The 18,966-nt window shown below is 59.6% G+C and overlaps 1 protein-coding gene across 1 annotated transcript; it reads right to left on the reverse strand.

Moving 5' to 3' along the window:
* Nucleotides 1–82: 82 nt before the first annotated feature.
* Nucleotides 83–18,966, reverse strand: LOC119090647 (dipeptidyl peptidase 9). Its single transcript, XM_037213493.1, has 17 exons — nt 18,856–18,966; nt 17,402–17,659; nt 15,087–15,251; nt 14,679–14,814; nt 13,876–14,001; nt 12,823–12,922; nt 12,281–12,454; nt 11,012–11,165; nt 10,408–10,515; nt 9,654–9,788; nt 8,021–8,134; nt 6,746–7,054; nt 5,738–5,857; nt 5,197–5,349; nt 2,602–2,712; nt 1,894–2,037; nt 83–883 (listed from the first exon to the last, which is right to left on the reverse strand). Exons 2-17 carry the CDS (start codon nt 17,651–17,653, stop codon nt 791–793), a joined length of 2,394 nt encoding a protein of 797 aa, XP_037069388.1. The 5' UTR covers nt 17,654–17,659; nt 18,856–18,966; the 3' UTR covers nt 83–790.

The following is an 18,966-nucleotide window of genomic DNA, read 5'->3' on the forward strand; positions in this document are numbered from 1 at the left end:
GATACGACAGAGACACCCCCGGGCCGCCGCACACGTCAACACAAAGCTGGAAGCTCGCCGGTGGCTAGCGAAACAAACCAGCGGAGATCCTGCGCTGTTATTAAGAGAGCCAGGGTATCAGGGTATCTTAGTTCACACAGTTCAGAGTACACCAGTAAAACGTCTCGACCAGGGGTGCATGGCTTTCGTGATGTTGTACGACATGCCACCGATCCCAAGAAGACAAAATAGGCCTTCTTCGGATACCATAAAACATAGCCGGTGCTAACGCCGCGTGAAATGCGTTAGTAAAAGATCTCGTCTACAGGTCAAAATAAGATGAATACATCCCGTTCACTAGCTAGAGCGATGCAAAATTAGGAATACGGCTTACAGACAGCGCTCTCCGAGGTTCATGAGCTCACCACGCTCCCTCCCGGCCGTCTCGTCTCCTGGCGGAGGTACCCGAGTGCCCTCCGAAACCTGAAGGCCATCCCGGAGAGCTCCTGCGACCCTCCAGACGCCCACTAAGAGCCCCGGGAGGCTGACGACGGCCAATGAAAGCCCCAAGCAGCGGTCGCGGACGCCCCCTGAGCGAGCGACCTCGTCGAAGGCGCCGGCGCCCGGCCGCTCCACACGGCGGACCGGAGGTGCTTCGGGGCGGCCAGCTCATGCAGATCTGCACAGGGGAAGCCGACCGAGCCGCCGCGCTCTCGCTGGGTGGGCGGACGCCGGTCTCGCCGCCTCGCACGCTTCACAAGCAGTTGTTGAGGAAGGGTGGACAGACGCCGGTCTCGCCGCCTCGCACGCTTCACAGGTAGTTGTTGAGGAAGTTCAGCAGCGTCAGCTCGTAGTGTTCGCTAGACTCCAGCGCCCGTAAACTGTGCCGTTCGTTCGGGTACACCTGCAAAATCGCGAAACACACGCTATGTCACAGCATTTACACGACGGCTTAGACGCCGCCACTGCGGGAGCTGGCGGGTGTAATCAAAGCGGGATAACGTGGACCGCGAGGCGGACCACCGTCCCATCGCGCAGTGGGAGGACCTGGCGGAAATGCGCCGGCTAAAGATCCGCAGATCCGGTCAGCTGACCATTCCTTCAACAGGCATGTGGCGCCTAATGTTGACTTCCAATCTGCCCCCCCCCCCCTAAAAAACCATACATCACTTCAAACGAACTCAACTTCAGATTCAAAGATGGCCATTGTAAGCCTTCTTCAGAATTACGAAGGCCGTCTACCAATGCTAGTTTCATCCGCTCGGCCTGTTCAGTCCTAACATCACGTTCGCGGACACCTGGTCCGACCTCTTTCCGCGGCGCCGGGGAGCCCCGCCATCATTGACATTTCAGCCAGGATCATCGGACCATCCCCGACCAGTGCCGACAACGCCGGCCGAGGATCAGCGCTGGGAGCTGGCAGCGGCTGAGCGCTGACAACGGCTGAGCGCTAACAATGGCTGAGCGCTAACAATGGCTGAGCGCTGGCAGCGGCTGAGCGCCGACAGCGGCTGAGCGCTGGAAGCGGCTGAGCGCTAGCAATGGCTGAGCGCTGGCAGCGGCTGAGCGCCGACAGCGGCTGAGCGCTGGCAGCGGCTGAGCGCTAACAATGGCTGAGCGCTGGCAGCGGCTGAGTGCCGACAGCGGCTGAGCGCTGGCAGCGGCTGAGCGCTAACAATGGCTGAGCGCTGGCAGCGGCTGAGCGCCGACAGCGGCTGAGCGCTGGCAGCGGCTGAGCGCTAACAATGGCTGAGCGCTATCAATGGCTGAGCGCTGGCAGCGGCTGAGCGCCGACAGCGGCTGAGCGCCGACAGCGGCTGAGCGCTGACAGCGGCTCAGCGCCGACAGTGGCTGAGCGCTGACAGCGGCTGAGCGCTAACAGCGGCTGAGCGCTGACAGCGTCTGGGCGCGCACCTGGAGCTGGTACGGTTTGCCGGCCCGGATCAGTGCCGATATCAGCTGCTGCGTGTGGAAGAAGTGCACGTTCTCGTCCATGAGGCCGTGGAAGATGAGCAGCCGGTTGGGCTCGCTGGGGAACTGGTTGGCATAGCTCAGCACCTGCAGCAGAGCAGCGTCAATACATGGCTAGCGACGTTTTGACGTTGACAAGGGGACGTTCGCACGTCCTCCTGCCTTGGCCTAGATGTTGTCGTAAACTTCCATAGACAGGTCATATGCAGATTCTGTTTCGCACTAGAAGACAGGTCAATTACGCCATTGAGGATTTTCATTATTTTCTCTTTTTACGCACGTCGGTGTTGAGCATCTTTTTCTTAAACCCTAAGGTACATCGCTTCCCACAACACTACGATTTTATAATTCATGGAAAACACCAGATGATATTAAGATGGCATTTAATCAAAAGGCTCATGACGCTGTCTGTGAAAAAATGGCATGCAGTGCAAAAACCATCTGCCGTACGAGTGATAACATCCACAAAAAGCCATATCAAAACCTACGCAGCACATAATCCAACACACTTCAACAACAAACAGAGTGGGCCGCCGACCAAGCGTGAGGCTCCAGCGCGGGGCGTCGGCGCCCGCGACGGCGGCCCGCACGAGAGGGTCCCCCTGCGCCCGGCCGGCTGGCGGCGGCGGCGGCCGGGCCGGCCCCACTCACCGAGCCGGCCTCGTAACCGCACGGGTTACGGCAGGGCAGGTCCATGTAGCGCTCCGTGTAGCCCGTGTCGTAGAGGCCCCAGGAGACGACGGGCGCGCCCGGCACCGCCAGCTGAGGCAGCGGCGCCGCTCAGGTCACCAGCTGGGTCACTCAGGTCACCAGCTGGGTCGCTCAGGTCACCAGCTGGGTCACTCAGGTCACCAGCTGGGTCACTCAGGTCACCAGCTGGGTCACTCAGGTCACCAGCTGGGTCACTTTGGTCACCAGCTGGGTCACTCAGGTCACCAGCTGGGTCACTCAGGTCACCAGCTGGGTCAGTCACGGGCGACATCACAGCGCATCGTCGCACGCGAGGCATACACACCGAGGCGCGATAGTCCAGCACGGGGCACCACAGAATGCATAAACGGCAGCTGGCGAGACGCCTCGCGCAACGTGGGGTGGACGAGGCGGTGACGGTCAATACCACTACCCTGCAGATGATGTACAAACAGGGATATGAAACGAGACGCCTTTGGAAACCCAAACAGACATCCCTGCGAATGCATCAGTGTCCGCCTTTCACGAAAGCCGGACAAGCAACGCTGTTCACCCATAAAGGCCTCGCACAATAAATCGCTGATGAAATCGCTTGACAATTTGTTGGCTATGGACTTAACATTTCGAGCGCGTACATTTTCGGTGACTGTGACCAAATCGTTACGAAAGATATAGATACAAATATTTGGTGCGGGCATCGGCCGCACTACACTGGATCACACAGCCGTGCAGTGCTTCGTGGTACAACCTCTCCTCCCGGCTTAGGTCCCAGCAACGTGTCGCATCCCAGACCAGCTCTCAACGCGGTAAAACTGGCCGCCTTCTGGTCAACTGCTGGCTCTGCTATGGAACGGACGGTGATGAGACCGTTTGGTGATTTGAAACCGCACATTCGCCACCACCATACAGTAGGTTCAGCGTCTCTAATGCCCTCCCTCTGACGATACCTGACGTCAATCCTCAAGAGCGCCCAGAACGGGTCGAAGCATTGTTGTGCCGAGACACGCTTGCCCCGCCGCACAAGCCGGTCCGCGCGTTCTTTAATGCGATCACCCCTGCTCCACTCCGACAAAGCGCACTGGGGCCGACCATCCGTGGCACCAAGCCACCTACACTTCATCCAGGTATCAGTCTCCATTACTCGAAATGGTCCAATTTTAACGCGGAAATTAACGTTTAACAGAAATCCCGGAAAGGCGAACAATCTAACGTCTTTAATGCCGTTGAGCCCTTAGATGTCAAGCGCATGGGAGATGATGTATTTTCCTCAAATTGCAATGTGGGTGGGAAATGAAGTACGCGCAAACAGCTGACGTGCAGTTGCCAGGATTAAGCAGCTTAAACAATTGTGAGGTTGAGCTTCTGGCTGTTGAGAAGGGCTTGAAGCTACCGCCAACGCTTGCAAGGACGTTAGCTTTTAGGAAGCGTGTCGGCCACCTAACAGTTCTCCATTTTCTCACTGTTCAAGTCACATTCACCCGGAAAGCGGCGTAGTTCGTAACTGGCGCACCGGGCAAAAGAAAAAAAAACAAACGGCGGCAGTAATAGTGTCGCATACAGCTAACACTATCTTCCACACGCATAACAGCCATCATGATCGTCCTCACAGGCCAGGTGCGTCGGGAGGGGCCGTGGCGCCGCCTGCTGACCGAGCCGGGGCCAGCCTGGTCGGGAGGGGGCCGGCCTGGTCGGGAGGGGGCCGGCCTGGTCGGGAGGGGGCCGGCCTGGTCGGGAGGGGGCCGGCCTGGTCGGGAGGCGGCCGGCCTGGTCGGGAGGGGGCCCGGCCTGGTCGGAAAGGGGCCCGACCTGGTCGGGAGGGAGCCCGGCCTGATCGGGAGAAGGTCAGCCTGGTCGGCAGGGGGGGCAGCCTGATCGGGGGGGGGGGGGGGGGTCGGCCTGGTCGGAAGGCGGTCGGCCTGGTCGGGAGGCGGTCGGCCTGGTCGGGAGGCGGTCGGCCTGGTCGGGAGGCGGTCGGCCTGGTCGAGAGGCGGTCGGCCTGGTCGGCAGGGGGGGGGGGGGGGGCAGGCCTAGTCGGGAGAGGGGCCGGCCTGGTCGGGAGGGGGCCCGCCTGGTCGGGAGGGGGCCCGCCTGGTCGGAAGGGGGCCCGTCCGTTCGGGAGGGGGTCGGCCTGGTCGGGAGGGGGACAGCCTGGTCAGGAGGAGGCCGGCCTGGTCGGGAGGCGGTCGGCCTGGTCGGCGGGGGGGCAGGCCTGGTCGAGAGAGGGGCCGGCCTGATCGGGAGGGAGCCGGCCTGGTCGGGAGACGGCCGGCCTGGTCGGGAGGCGGTCGGCATGGTCAGCAGAGAGGCAGGTCTGGTCGGGAGAGGGGCCGGCCTGGTCGGGAGGGGGCCGGCCTGGTCGGGAGGCGGTCGGCCTGGTCGGGAGAAGGTCAGCCTGGTCGGGAGGGGGGTAGGCCTGGTCGGGACGGAGCCAGCCTGGTCGGGAGGCGGCCGGCCTGGTCGAGAGGCGGCCGGCCTGGTCGGGAGGGGGTTGGCCTGGTCGGGAGGGGGCCGGCCTGGTCGGGAGGCGGCCGGCCAGCGCCAGCGGCAGCGACATACCTTGAACACATCAGGTCGCTGCGCCAGCGCCATGAGGCTGAGGTAGCCGCCGTACGACCAGCCCTGCACGGCCACGCGGCTCAGATCGATGATGCCCAGCAGGTCCGACAGCTGGTGCAGCGCGTCCACCTGGTCCTGGATCTCCACCGTGCCCTGCCGACCAGGCGCGGCGCCCTGGAGTCAGCAACGTCGCCCGCGGCCGCCCGTGCCGCCGCGCTGCCGCCACACATCGCTGCATGCTTTTGGCACGAGCGTGGCCACAATGCACCAGGCGAACACCGCAATGCTGTTATGCAGGGCAGCACTTCGCACCGGCAGTTTCTTGTTTCTGGTTACACGCGTCACAAACTGTCACATGTGTTCTTGTCTGAACAAAACCACAATGCTGCTGATGCAAATGACCGCTAGCCCGGTTGAACGCGGCCTCCTGGGCTTACGAGGCAGCACAAAACGCCGCGACATGTCGACACCAACAGTCCGGCTGCGAGCGGTGCAGCTGGCGGGCGGCGCGTCGTGCCGAGGCCAGTCGGCCCCCACTCACCATCCTGTTCTTGATGTGGCCCTCAAACTTGGTGCCCCTGTTGTGCGAGCCGCGCGAGTCGATGCACACCACGCAGTAGCCCTCGGCCGCCAAGATGTGGTTGCGCAGGTTCCTGTACCCCTGCCGGCGAGCCCCACCGTAACAACCACCGACAACTGCTCGCTACGGCGAGGTGTCAACGCCCGCCTGCTGACCGCCTTTACTCCCGCAGTCGCGCCTGCCTGCCTCCGCTTCTTGCCGTCGGAACTATGCGCTCCTGTGAGCAGTGGGACTCCGCACACCATTACTTCACAGCGTCCAGTTCAATGGACGCAGCCATCTTTGGGCATGTGTTCACTGGACAGGCCTCAAAATCCTTGTCAGAAATGGGCGTAAGGAATGGGCGTAAGTGGCCGGAGTAAAGGCAATATCCAATGCAACATATGGGACCCTCCTCACACAATTATGTCCGGCGATGCTCCCTAGGATGGGCTGTATGAAGTATGAACGTACCTGATTTACATTCGCACACACGCAGTACGCACACAAACACATACAGCGCAACGGACAATGCCCGTAATCAAAACCCAACAGGATCCCTTCCGTCCGATAACGGGACATTCCAGGCCAGCGCGATTTCAGCCTCCCCCTCCCCACTCGTCCCATCCCGGCTAAAATACCTCTAAATATGCCTCATCGCCGGGTGAGGCCACGAGTATGAGAAGCGCCAGAGACAAGGAGATTCGAGACGGGTGATCGCCAAGGGCACGTGATCGCCGCAGGGCAAGGGGATTCACACGCATCTACTGTTCTGAACCGTTATCGGACAGCAACAGTGACAGGCGGACACACCGACAGACCTGGCCGTCAGGACATCGGACCACCGCACTGCGATGCCGTCCACTGGCACCACGCTAACCGGGTGGACTCAGGGCTGCACTGACCACCCTCCGCAAACCCCGGGCGCTGGCGGGCGCCGGTCGCCCTCCCGCTCCCCCCTCCTCCCCCCCCCCCCCCCCCCCCACCAACCTTGAACGTGTTGGCGACCACCTGGACCTGGGGCCCGCCGTAGACGTTGACGACGGTGGGGTAGCGTCGGCCGGGCACGTAGCCGGCCGGCGGGTACACCATGCAGTAGAGGGACTCGCCGCCGCCGGCCGAGCGGCACTTGTGCAGCTGCGGCAGCCAGCGCGGCGGCTCGAACGAGCACGGCTCCATGATGAGGCCGGCCGGCACCAGCTGCACGTCGCCGCCGGCGCCGCCGGCGTGCACGTGCCACACCTGACAGCTGGGCGGCGTCGCCAAGTTGCTGAGCACGGTCACCAGCGCCGTGCAGTCCTGCCGGGCCCCGGCGCGGCGCGTCAGACGGGGCCGCCCACAGCCCGGCCGGCTAAAGCAGCAGCGGCCGGCCACGGCACGGCCGGTTCCAGCAGCGGCCGGCCATCGCACGGCCGGTTCCAGCCGCGGCCGCCCACCGCCCGGCCGGTTCCAGCAGCGGCCGCACACCGCACGGCCGGTTCCAGCAGCGGCCGCCCACCGCGCGCTCGGCTTCAGCAGCGGCCGGCGCAGGGTCACGGACAGGCCCACTCGCAAGCTCAAGAAAGAGTACACTTTTTTGGAAGGGAACGAGACGCACGTCGTCACCTGCCTTTTGCTAAGTCCCAGCGACTGCATCAGCCATATTAGCGCTCGTTGGTAATTGAGCCATATATGCAATTTGGGAAACATAATCCGCACTTCCAAAATTATGCGTACCGGAGTTTGAAAAACTCCTAAAGATACAATTTAAGTGAGTGTGAATTATCTCACCAAGTTGCTCAGTTCCTACTTCACTAAGCATTATATAATTATGCCAAGTTAGATCCAGACATAAGGTTGTTCAATTCTTATTTCAATGAAGATCTCAGCATGCTGTCAGAAAAGTTATTCCGACCATAACGCTTTAAAAAAGCTTACCACGAGTATAAGTCACAAAGAGCGACACGAGCATTCCAGCTATTCGAGGTCATCCGTATCAACACTTTATGCACGGCGCTGCTCTAAACCTTAGAACAGTACCCATACAGACCAATAACAGTAATTCATTGGCAGTTACGGACAGCCCTAAGGTCTGCCCGCCACACGCGTTAATTAGTTCCTGGTATGGAAGGTCGGCTATCTCCAGCATAAAACAGCTCTAACACCAGAAAGACAGGAGCTCACGGCCTTTCCCGCCCATGTCCGGCATGGTCCGAATCAGCCAGCGCATGACAGCGGTCTCAGCGCGTCAGCTACCGGCCAGGGGATGCCGTCTGGTGACCTCACCTCGTTCAGAAGGGCGTTGTGGTAGAACCCCGGTTGGGTCAGCTGCTGCACGCGCCCGGGCTGAACAAACGAGGTCACGTACAGGTGGCGCTCCACCGGCGTGTCGCGGCTGCCCTGGGGTCACAGCACGACAGGTGGTGTCATGTCGGGTCAAGGTCGCGTACAGGTGGCGCTCCACCGGCGTGTCGCGGCTGCCCTGGGGTCACAGCACGACAGGTGGTGTCATGTCGGGTCAAGGTCACGTACCGGTACAGGTGACGGTCCCCGCGACAGAGTAAATCCGTCTCCAGGCAACCACGGGACCACCAGAACGAGCCGTATGTCTTGGACGCTTTATGCTAGCCTGTCTTGACCGATAGGCCTCGCCGACGGCTCCGGTCGCACAGGTGGGCTCTCATGCCGCTCGGCTCTATGAGACGGGCAAGGTCACTGATAATGGTATGAGGGTTCCCCGGGTCCCCCCCCCCCTCCCCCCAGGAAGACCAAGGGGACAGCTGGCCCATGGATACCGAAAGCCAGACAACACCCACCACCGCGAAGGCTGGGGATGCCCATTACGCTCAATGGGCGGACAAAATGGCCATGAGGTAAGGCCAGTGGCATGGAGCCTACAGCAAGCCAAGGGGCTAACATCGCGAGGCCGTTCACACGGCTCCACTGTTTGCGACGGTTGTGGCCGTCAGAGGGTCTCTTCTTGTGACGGCCTTTACCCTCTGCGCACTTTCACGGAACGAGGGTTTAATTTAGATTCAGTCAACTAATACTCCCATGAAAACTTCTAAAACGTATCACGTGCAACGTGATACGTTTTGGATTTGACGGATAAAATGGATTTGTCGCACGACTACCTGTTGTCTGCAATCAATTTTGCGCCATTTTCCTTCAACTGACTTTTGTCATCCAACAAAATCGTTCCGATCTGATTTGTTCAGGTTCGCCGGCACACGTGGAACATTTTCTTGATGACTTGATGTGCGACTTGTATAATGTGTGTGTGTGTGCGCGAGTGTTTGGTTAGGTTTTTTGTTTGTGTGTATCGTATATTTATTGTTCTTAAAACTGGACTCCTTCCGTAGTTGGGCTTTTGCCTGTGGAATGCTTACGTCTTAAATAAACAAATAAACAAATAAACGTCGTCATCGTATGAAACACACTGCCATGTTATGTTTCAAGTGTTGACAATGGCAACGTTTTAGGACGATTGAAGACGCACTGAGGAGCACCCGGGTGTCAGCTTGGAGTACATGGAGGCGAACCAAGAATACATGAATGTCAGCTAGGCGTACATGTGTGTCAGATGACAAAGCATGGGTGCCAGCTAGGTACACATGTACATCAGCTCCACGTACACAGATGTCAGCTAAGAAAACACGGACGACGTCAGCACGGCAGCGCCCATAGGTAGAACTCAGTGACAGCGAATGTCAGCGGCGGAAACGGACGGCACTGATATCACACTACGGCCTCCACAGGCGCCACTGTTCCCCAAACAGAGTGGTGTGCGTGACCCACGTTGTGCCCGAGCGCACGGGTCACGAGGTCCACGTCTCACCGATCCGCGGCCCGTGTCCAGCGCGAGCCCGACGTCCGCACCCCCCCCCCCCCCTCCCGCCGGGCCCAGTGGCGGCGTCACCTGGAAGAAGACGACGCCGTGCTTCTCGGACACCCAGACGTGTTTGTTGTCGACATTCCACTGTCCGGAGGTGAGCGGCACCTTGCTGGTCATGGGCGGTTGCCCGGTGGCGCGGGGTCCCGGCTGGCGGCTGATCTGCACACGCAGGTCACAGGTCATAGGCCAAAGGTCACGACACGTGTGAGGGACACGTCGGCATTTTAGATCATAAGATCATTATCAGATCATCGAATCATGACTATATCAGATCATCAGACTCCCTGCACACAACCCCCACGACTATCACGCCACGTTTGGAGATATCGGGGGGGGGGGGGAGGCAGCCACGTCCCGAGCACGGTCTGTAGAGGTCAGGGGTGACAGCGGCCCGACTGAGACTCCACTGGCGGCAGCTGCCCCGCCCCACACCCACCGCTGGACCTGTCCCCGCTCAGCCCACCGACCGCTTTCCACACGGAAGTAACGCCGCTACCTGGTGCCCGCTAGGCTGCGCCCATTTTAGGAATCAGTGGAATGCCCGGAATTTGCATGGGGTATGGGAATAATGACAGGATAGAACAAAAAAATCGCTTGTAATAACAAGTAGGTTTAACTACCATGTCACATTTAACACCAATGATTACATGTCTCCATAGTCACCCAAACCATACGACAAAAGCGGCCACCAGTGTCTTTTATTATACGCAAACTGGGCATTCTACTGACAGCGCTTGAGAAGCAGCCCTGTCCGTCAGTGTGCTCGTGCTGCATGTACCTGGGCGGTGACCAGGTACAGGTGCGTGTACCCGGACGAGTCGTCCATCCAGAGGAAGCAGATCTGGTCCGGGTCACTGGTGGGGATCACGTGGAAGGTGTCGTGCACCTGCGAACCGGCCGACTCAAGTGAGCGGCAGCGAAGCGGGACTGCCGGGTAACGCTCCAGAATAGTGACGATTTGTTTCACAGTGGTGACATTCCGGTTCAAAATTACGTACGTTTTTCAGTGCAGCTGTGAGGTATATTACACATGAAAAAGACAGTGATGATGGCCTTCGTGTCCCCGACCGATGGTAGAGGGTGGGCGCGGCGCCATAGCCACATCCCGCGTCGACGCTAGCACTGCGCCCCGCGCGCGCATGAGTCCCCGCATCGACACAGGGGTACATTAGACAGCGGTCCGGAGCGCGCAACAGTCCCCGCATCGACACAGGGGTACATTGGACACACGCGTCCACCGCGAGCGGTCCGGAGCGGCGTATCAGTCCCCGCATCGACACAGGGGTACATTAGACAGCGGTCCGGAGCGCGTATCAGTCCCCGCATCAACACAGGGATACATTAGACACACGTGTCCGCCACGAGCGGTCGGGACGACTCACGTTAATCCAGACGTCGGTCTGGGAGGAGAGCAGCAGCTGGACGGCGGCGGAGGGCGGCGGCCCCGGCACCGGCTCGTCTGACACAAATAGCGCCACCGGCACCAGCACCAGGTCCAGCCGGCACTGAGACCGGTCCAGCAGCTGGCAGTGCACGCTGAGGACGGCCGACGGTCAGCACAGGTCACAGGTCATACCCCCTCAGGCGGGGCCACAAGTCAGGGACACGCGTCACCAGAAGTCACACACCGGGAGCAGGCGCTAGCAGCTGGCAGTGCACGCTGAGGACGGCCGACGGTCAGCACAGGCCACATGCCACACCCCCTCGGGCAGGGGCACAGGTCAAGGACACGCGTCACCAGAGGTCACACACTCCGGGCCGGCGCCAGCAGCTGGCAGTGCACACTGAGGACGGCCGACGGTCAGCACAGGTCACAGGCCACACCCCTCAGGCGGGGCCACAGGTCAAGGACACGGGTCATCAGAGGTCACACAACCCGGGCCGGCGCCAGCAGCTGGCAGTGCACACTGAGGACGGCCGACGGTCAGCACAGGTCACAGGCCACACCCCTCAGGCGGGGCCACAGGTCAAGGACACGGGTCATCAGAGGTCACACAACCTTGGCCGGCGCCAGCAGCTGGCAGTGCACACTGAGGACGGCCGACGGTCAGCACAGGTCATAGGCCACACCCCTCCGGCAGGGCCACAGGTCAAGGACACGGGTCATCAGAGGTCACACAACCCGGGCCGGCGCCAGCAGCTGGCAGTGCACGCTGAGGACGGCCGACGGCCAGCACGGGTCACGGGCCACACCCCTCCGGCAGGGCCACAGGTCAAGGACACACGTCACCAGAGGTCACACGCCGTGAGCAGGCGCCAGCAGCTGGCAGTGCACGCTGAGGACGGCCGACGGTCAGCACGGGTCACAGGTCATACCCCTCGGGCGAGGACACAGGTCAAGGACACGCGTCACCAGAGGTCACACACCGTGAGCAGGCGCCAGCAGCTGGCAGTGCACGCTGAGGACGGCCGACGGTCAGCACGGGTCACAGGTCATACCCCTCGGGCGAGGACACAAGTCAAGGACACGCGTCACCAGAGGTCACACGCCGGGAGCGGGCGCCGGCGGACTTCACGCGAGGACGACCGTTTACCGCAGATCGCATACAAAAGACGGTGCATCGGACACAGATATCCAGATAACCCACTTTAGGAAGGCGTGTGGCAAAGCCCGTCACACAGCGACGAATGCGACAGGACGCGGCACTCACAACTGCTCGTCGAGCCAGCCGACGCGCACCAGGTACTCCATCCACGGGAACATGGAGGCGAGCGGCGTATGCAGGTGGCGGCGCGTCACGGCCGTCACGCCCTGCGCCGGGTCCAGCCGGAACTCGAGCAGCTTCAGCGCCGAGCTGGCGTTGGTCGAGCCGGCCCGGGGGTACCTGGCGGCCGGGCCAGGGCGACGTTTACCGGAGCGGTGGCGCGGCCGCGCACGGCACGGCCGGCGGCAGCAGGCGACACAGCGGAGCCATGCTGGAGCGGCCACGAACGGGATACGGCACGGTTCACGGCAGCGACGACGACTGATGTAGAGGTCTTCTATGCGTTAAATCATAACCGCGACAACCGAGCGAGGCGACACAGCGACCTCTGCCTGCCAGCTCACGGATCCAATGCCGTCATGATCAGATCAGATCAGACAGATCCCAGATACAGACAGATCCGTCACCGACGGAGCGGCTCAGACCGGCCTCTGCTGCCGTCCGAGCGTGGCGGGCGCTCGAGGCGGCGGCGAGGACGGCCGGCCCACCTGATGGCCTCGGGCTCGCCGCCCTCCTGCGCCGTGTTCAGGTACAGCACCTCCACGTGCGTCTCGTCCACTTCCTCGTACAGGATCCGGTACACGCCGTCTGCGAACGCAGGCGCGCACTGCATCGGCGGCCGTGTCGACACACGAGAAGCACTAACCAGCACGGAATTGCACATAACATTGGAGTAACCACAGGTTCGCGTCTGGGTATCATGAAAGGCTTACACTGAACGAGTCTCACGACACTGCTGGCGCACCGTGCCTTGCGTACACTGACCATGGCCACATGCAAAGAATGACGAATCGTACATGATCGGAACACGGATCGCAATGCATCGACGATCAGAACACGGATCGTACATTCTTTAACCGAGCGCCGCGAATTGTAAGTCATTTCGCCACTTTGGACATACATCAAGATCTTAGTCGCATTAAGCCGCTGTAGGCCACGACAGCGCAGTCCCAGCAGCCACACCCGTGTTCGTCAAGGCGAATACACGCAGCCTCGGCGGGCATGGGCGCTGAAGGCGCAGCTGTGAGGCATTCAGTCTCGGACACACGTGTCGCCGGCCGGTGCGCGTGAGAGGGGTAATCGACGGGGCGTCGGACACAGGACAAGATTGTCAAAGTTCACACTGCGCGCAAACACCGCGGAGACCAAGCACGCAACTAGCGTCATCATCAGCTTGCCGGAATGTGCACTTTAATGCTAACTCGTCGCGCGCATATTTAAACAGTCATGTGGCGACAGCGTACAAGCAGAAATACTGTGCTGACGACGATGGCCATTCACCGAATCACGATTCTTGTCGAGGCTGGCAGAGGCGCAGCAAATGCAGCCGTGGGGAGGGAAATCACGGAGGAATGCTGAGCCACACAAAATGACGTCACAAAATCACAAGCCGAAACAACGGCCGACATCACCACCGCGTCCAGCGCCGTAGCGCTGGAGTGTGATGTCACGGCCACAGCCTCGGGGTGTGACGTCACCGCCGCAACCCCGGAGTGTGACGTCATGTGACGTCACCACCGGCGCCCGGGCCGCACGCTCACCTGACGAGGTGGGCGCCCACCAGAAGCCGACGAAGCGCGAGAACTCCTCCTGCATCACGTACGAGGGGAAGCCGGCGCTCAGGGCCTCGTCCTCCTGGTGCGAGAACGTCAGCCGCACGTCCACGTCTGGCGGCGAGAACACGGCAGCGCGTCTCACGACGTGCGGTCTGCGACGCGCCGTTGGTTACATTTGATAAGTTTGCGCCAGGTTGCGTCACGTTGTGCATTGGCCGACCAAGCATCGTAAAAGCCACGAGCACACGCCAACAATTTGATATTCATTTCAGTGATGACGTGGAGGATGTCGAGTGAGGGTTTGGTTGGTTTCCGGTTGGGTCGTGCGTTATTTTACCGTGCCGCGGCTTCCCTCTCTGGTAACCACGATCCATGACAGCTAAGTAGATTGCATCCGTGTGCTGTGATACCGTTAGAAAATAAGCTGCGACTCAAGACTATAGGACTCAGACGTTGACTTAGACTGGCCTTTAACAGTCAAGGAATGTGACCCCGACTTGCACATATTACCCACAAATATGGCTGGTCTCGGACTAATATTGAGTGGTAGAGGAGGACTCGGAATGAGGCCTCTGACTCGACTCCGGCTGTTGTACCCAGACCCGCGGCCGGCCATGAGCAGCCCGGCGCGCTGTACCGCCGCTCTGGACACTCCCAGACACGGCCACACGGCTCAGCGATGTGCCCGGCCCCCTGGCGGCACCTGACCGGCCCGCTCCGGGAGAGCGACGCCAGGCGGCCCGAGGTCGGCCCGGCCCGGCCCGGCGCCGGCCGCACCGCCGGCTGACCTGTGCGCGTGCTGGCCACCCAGATGTCGCCGTCCTCCACGTAGGCCATCAGGTCCGGGTTGGAGGGGCAGATGGTGGGGTTGAGACGCGGCTGGCCGCGGCTGCTCGGGATCTCATAGGGGAACGCTACCGTGCCCTGTCGACCGACAGACGCGTCACCGTCACGTCACCGTCACGCAGGCCCACGAAACGACGCACAACCGTCTTCCAGTCTAGTGTTCGGCCATTCGACAACAATCCCAAGGGTCCCATTGCATTCCATGAGCACACAATACGCGCGACGCACTACACGCAGTCTCGACACGGCCCCAGTGTGACAAAGTACGCGCGGCTCCCCGCGTCCGGCACACACTCCATCCCACGCAGCCCCAACACGGCGCGAGCATGACCGGGCACTTCGGGCCTCACCCGCGAGCTGTCGTCCGTCACGTGGTAGACGCTGTTGCCGGCGGTGAAGATGAACTTGCCAGATGCGCGGTGCAGGCTGTACTCGGTGATGCCGCAGCCGACCACCCGCTTACGCTCCAGCTGCAGCTGCTCGGCGCGGCTCGACCGGCTGCCATAGCGCACGCACTGCGACAAAGCATGGCGCGGCACGTCACGTCCGCGGCCGCAGCTGACGCACGGCACGGCATGGCACGCTCACGGCCGCATCTGGCGCACGGCACGGCCCGTCCGCGGCACCAAACGTCACGCCCGTAGCTGGCGCACGGCATGGCACAGCAAGGCACGACACGTCCAAGGCCGCAGCTGGCGTACGGTAGGGCACGGCACCACCGGTCACGTCCGCGGCACTACACGTCACGTTCGCGGCACCACACGCCACGTCCGCGGCCGCAGCAGGTGCACGGCGCGGCACCGCGGGTGACGGACGCTCCGACGCCCGGACACGTGCCAGCCCGGGCTGCCTTGGCCGGCGGTGCCGCGTGTGTCTTAGCAAGACAGTACTGTTCGCCACAGAGCTGGTGAGCCGCAGCCAGCGCGTCGCTGCGCCGGTTTCAACCATGGTTACGAACGAGTCTTACTTTAACGCCGGCAACAACATGTCCTCTGAGCGGCCCGACCCAGCCCGGCCGGCGCGCTCTCCAGGGGCCCGCAACCACAGGCCACCGAATCAGCAGCGAGAGCGCGGCTTTTAAAGGCATTCATTATCGAATTCGACATTGAATGCAGCGCTTTCAGCTGACCTGCAACATTTGTTCCTGACAGTTAACCACGAAGGTACGAAGGCAGCGCGACGTTTCGAGCCCCGTACCTCAAATAATTACCGTATGTGCATTCATGTCTGAAGCTGATGTATTATAATCGCTTCTCGCAATTGCAATCGCCCGGGTAACAGCAAAGGTATCCTGGTTTAAACCGACAAAAGCGCATTCCTTGACAGCCGTGGTTCATAATACCTGGAATAGGGTGGACTCCTGGGCAGACCGACCAGGCAGATGCAGACTCAACACTTTCCAGTCATAGAATTCGAATAACGTGTACATAAATCCTCATAAGCTTTGTGGGACACTTGAGCTTAATCGGAGCAATGGTTATATGATATTTCTAAGCGCGGGCAGCAAAACATTATCAGCCACGCTGAGAAGGTAGCCATTTTCCAGCACGAGGTGGCGGACTGGGTGCTCGGCAAAGTCTGCAGCGGAGACTTGGTAAGGCACCTTGCACCCGTGGTCAGAAATAAATGCATTTGCCTCATGGTGAACACTGGCCTACGCACCAAAACGCCAAGCCTGCTACGTGCGATGGCCATGTGGGACTATGCTTTAGACCGTACGGTCACCAACGGTCGACACAGGTCATACAATCTTATGGAACGCTGGCATTCTGGCAGTTCATTGAGTGCGGTAAGACTTGACTATCGGAGCTAGGCCCAGAGGTTCCTAGACGCCGTGCTGGAGGGTCCGTTACGCAGCCATGAGGTGACAGTGCGGCTGTACATTGGCATGTTGAAGCGCTTCTGCAGGCATCTGAGGCAACACCCCGATGGGGGAAAGGAGAAAATTGGATTCCAGCATGGTGGAGCGACTCCCCTGCACATCCGTGGTGGCCCTGACCCGGCGGGAGGACCAATTCCAAGAGCGCATCATCATCCGAAAGACAGACACTCCGAAACCGGCTCATTCTCAGGATCCGACCGCTCCGTATACCTATCTGGAATTCCTAAAGTACCCCGAGTCAGCAAGGGAGTCCTCAGAACCCCGGCGACTGTGAGAATGCTACCGACCAGGAGGCTCGTAAAATCATACGTGTGCGTGTGCGCAAGGGCTATCCGTGAGGCGGTAACGCTCGCGGACCTCTGCCCCCCACAAAAAGTGGGTCGCCTGGAGCATGTGCTTCAGAATTCCCGGATGATGATAAGGTATGCGCGATGCATCACACATATCTCCAGGGTTCGGTGACATTTTTCATCAGTACATTTACCGCTGTGGCTCGTCAACTGCACGCCATGGGCAGGAGAAATCAGGGCATATTTTATTTCCGCACGATAGATTTACGGCGCGTCAACTGATGATGATGTGGGCTTTGGGGCGCACCGACTACGTTGGTCATATGGCTCCGCGTCGACTGCACACGGTCATGTGGCGCAGGATACAAGGCTTCCGGACGCGCGCAACGCAGGTCAGCAGAGCGCAGCAGATTCTGAGCTGCCGCTTGCGGGGATCGTGCGTGCACAGCTGGTGGCAGCAGGCCGTGTGGAGCCGGGCCGGCTCGACACTCACCTGGAACGTGGGGTCGAACACCTGCTGCCAGGGCAGCTTGGCGTTCTCGCTGGCGGCGTCCGGCGCCACGTCCACGTAGCACAGTTGGTTCTCAGAGCCCGTGCGCGCGCTGAGGAAGTAGACGCGCAGCTGGCCGTCGGGCAGCCGGCGGAACGAGAAGTCTTGCGGTGTGCGCGACGAGAGCGCGCTGAGCGAGCGGCGCAGCTGGTGCAGCGTCTGGCGCATCTCGGCCCACGGGCGCTGGCTGGCCATGACACGCTGGCGGTGGCAGACAAGCCCCATCAGCTCGCCAGACAGCATAGCATACTGACAGCTGGTGGCAGGTGACTGTGTGGCAGCAGTATATTCACTGGCAGCTGCACATTGGGATCAGTGTGGCAGGGTTGTGGGACAGGAATGTGCACCAGGGTGTCCTGACCCCAGTTGAACCCTGTCATGTTGCAGGAGTGGAAAGGAGTACACACCACAAGTCACACAGGTGACCAAAGTGGTTTGTGTGCTGGTGCACATATTTTTTGTCAAACTTATTTTTATCCTCTGTGCAATCAGGACAGCCAGAGTTCAGCTTCCTGGAAGATTGCTAGATACAAAAATATGGTTGAATCCATCCCTCAAAAATATAATATAGGATGGTACAGGAAAGCAATGTCATAAGGTCCATACACCAGTTCACAGTTTATGCCCCATAGCTAATAATGCAACACACATGAGCTTTAGTTCATGCAAACTTTTGCATGTCAAAATACAGATGATTTTGATGTTAAGGATTCTGTTTCCCAAAACAATCATTTGATGGCCTCCTAAAAAGATAGAGCTTTTGAGCATTTTTTCATGGTTAGAAAAGTGCATTTCTGAGTGACTTATGCTAGCAAACCAAATCAATGCTGTCTGTTTTGTCAACTTCAGGGCTGTATTCTAAAAAATAATCTTGATTAATTTATCATATACATGATCTGATCCTGATTAAAACTGTTCTTGATCCATTATTGCTTTACAAATGGTGAAGGGTTTTGATACAGCCTGAATGATTCTCTCAATTGATTTACTCATGTAGGAGGAAGGGGTTTTTGTGGGCACTGCCAATACCAACAGCGGAACTGGCTTTCGGACCAAAAATTTATATTCAGATATGGTTGCAACTAAAGCAAGCAAATACTAAACCATTTAAAACTTCAAAGGCTAGGTGCCATGTTTTCATTCAATGGCATGCAGCACTCAATTGTGTAACCCATTCCCAGTTCAATAGGGACCTAACAGCCATCACTTTTTGGTTGGAACATTACACTAGAACACCACGGGAATTTTGCTCTACGAGCCCGTGATCAGTGCGCAACCAAAAAAGGGGAATGGCCAAAAAAAAATGGGCAACCCCATCAATGAACGGCACCTACATGAGGAGGACCGTACGCAAATAGCCACAAATACTCTATGCCAATTTAAGGAAGGCTCCTTACATTTAAGTCCACTTAAATACCGCAATAAGCTGGAAGTGTTTGCGTCCACCACAAACACTTCTCACCCCTCACAACCTCACTCCCATGAAGTGAATGAGGTGGATGCTGCCG

Source organism: Pollicipes pollicipes, unplaced genomic scaffold (genome assembly GCF_011947565.3).
Source record: "Pollicipes pollicipes isolate AB1234 unplaced genomic scaffold, Ppol_2.1 Scaffold_3087;HRSCAF=3621_pilon_pilon_pilon, whole genome shotgun sequence".
Classification (NCBI taxonomy): domain Eukaryota; kingdom Metazoa; phylum Arthropoda; class Thecostraca; order Pollicipedomorpha; family Pollicipedidae; genus Pollicipes; species Pollicipes pollicipes.

Coding starts and splice junctions, on each gene's coding strand:
- LOC119090647 (XM_037213493.1), bottom strand. CDS start 17,653: ATGGCCAGCCAGCGCCCGTGGGCCGAGATGCGCCAGACGCTGCACCAG. Junction 9,789..10,407: donor TGTACCTGGTCACCGCCCAG/GTACATGCAGCA, acceptor CTGCGTGTGCAG/ATCAGCCGCCAGCCGGGACC. Junction 884..1,893: donor GCAAACCGTACCAGCTCCAG/GTGCGCGCCCAG, acceptor GCGATTTTGCAG/GTGTACCCGAACGAACGGCA.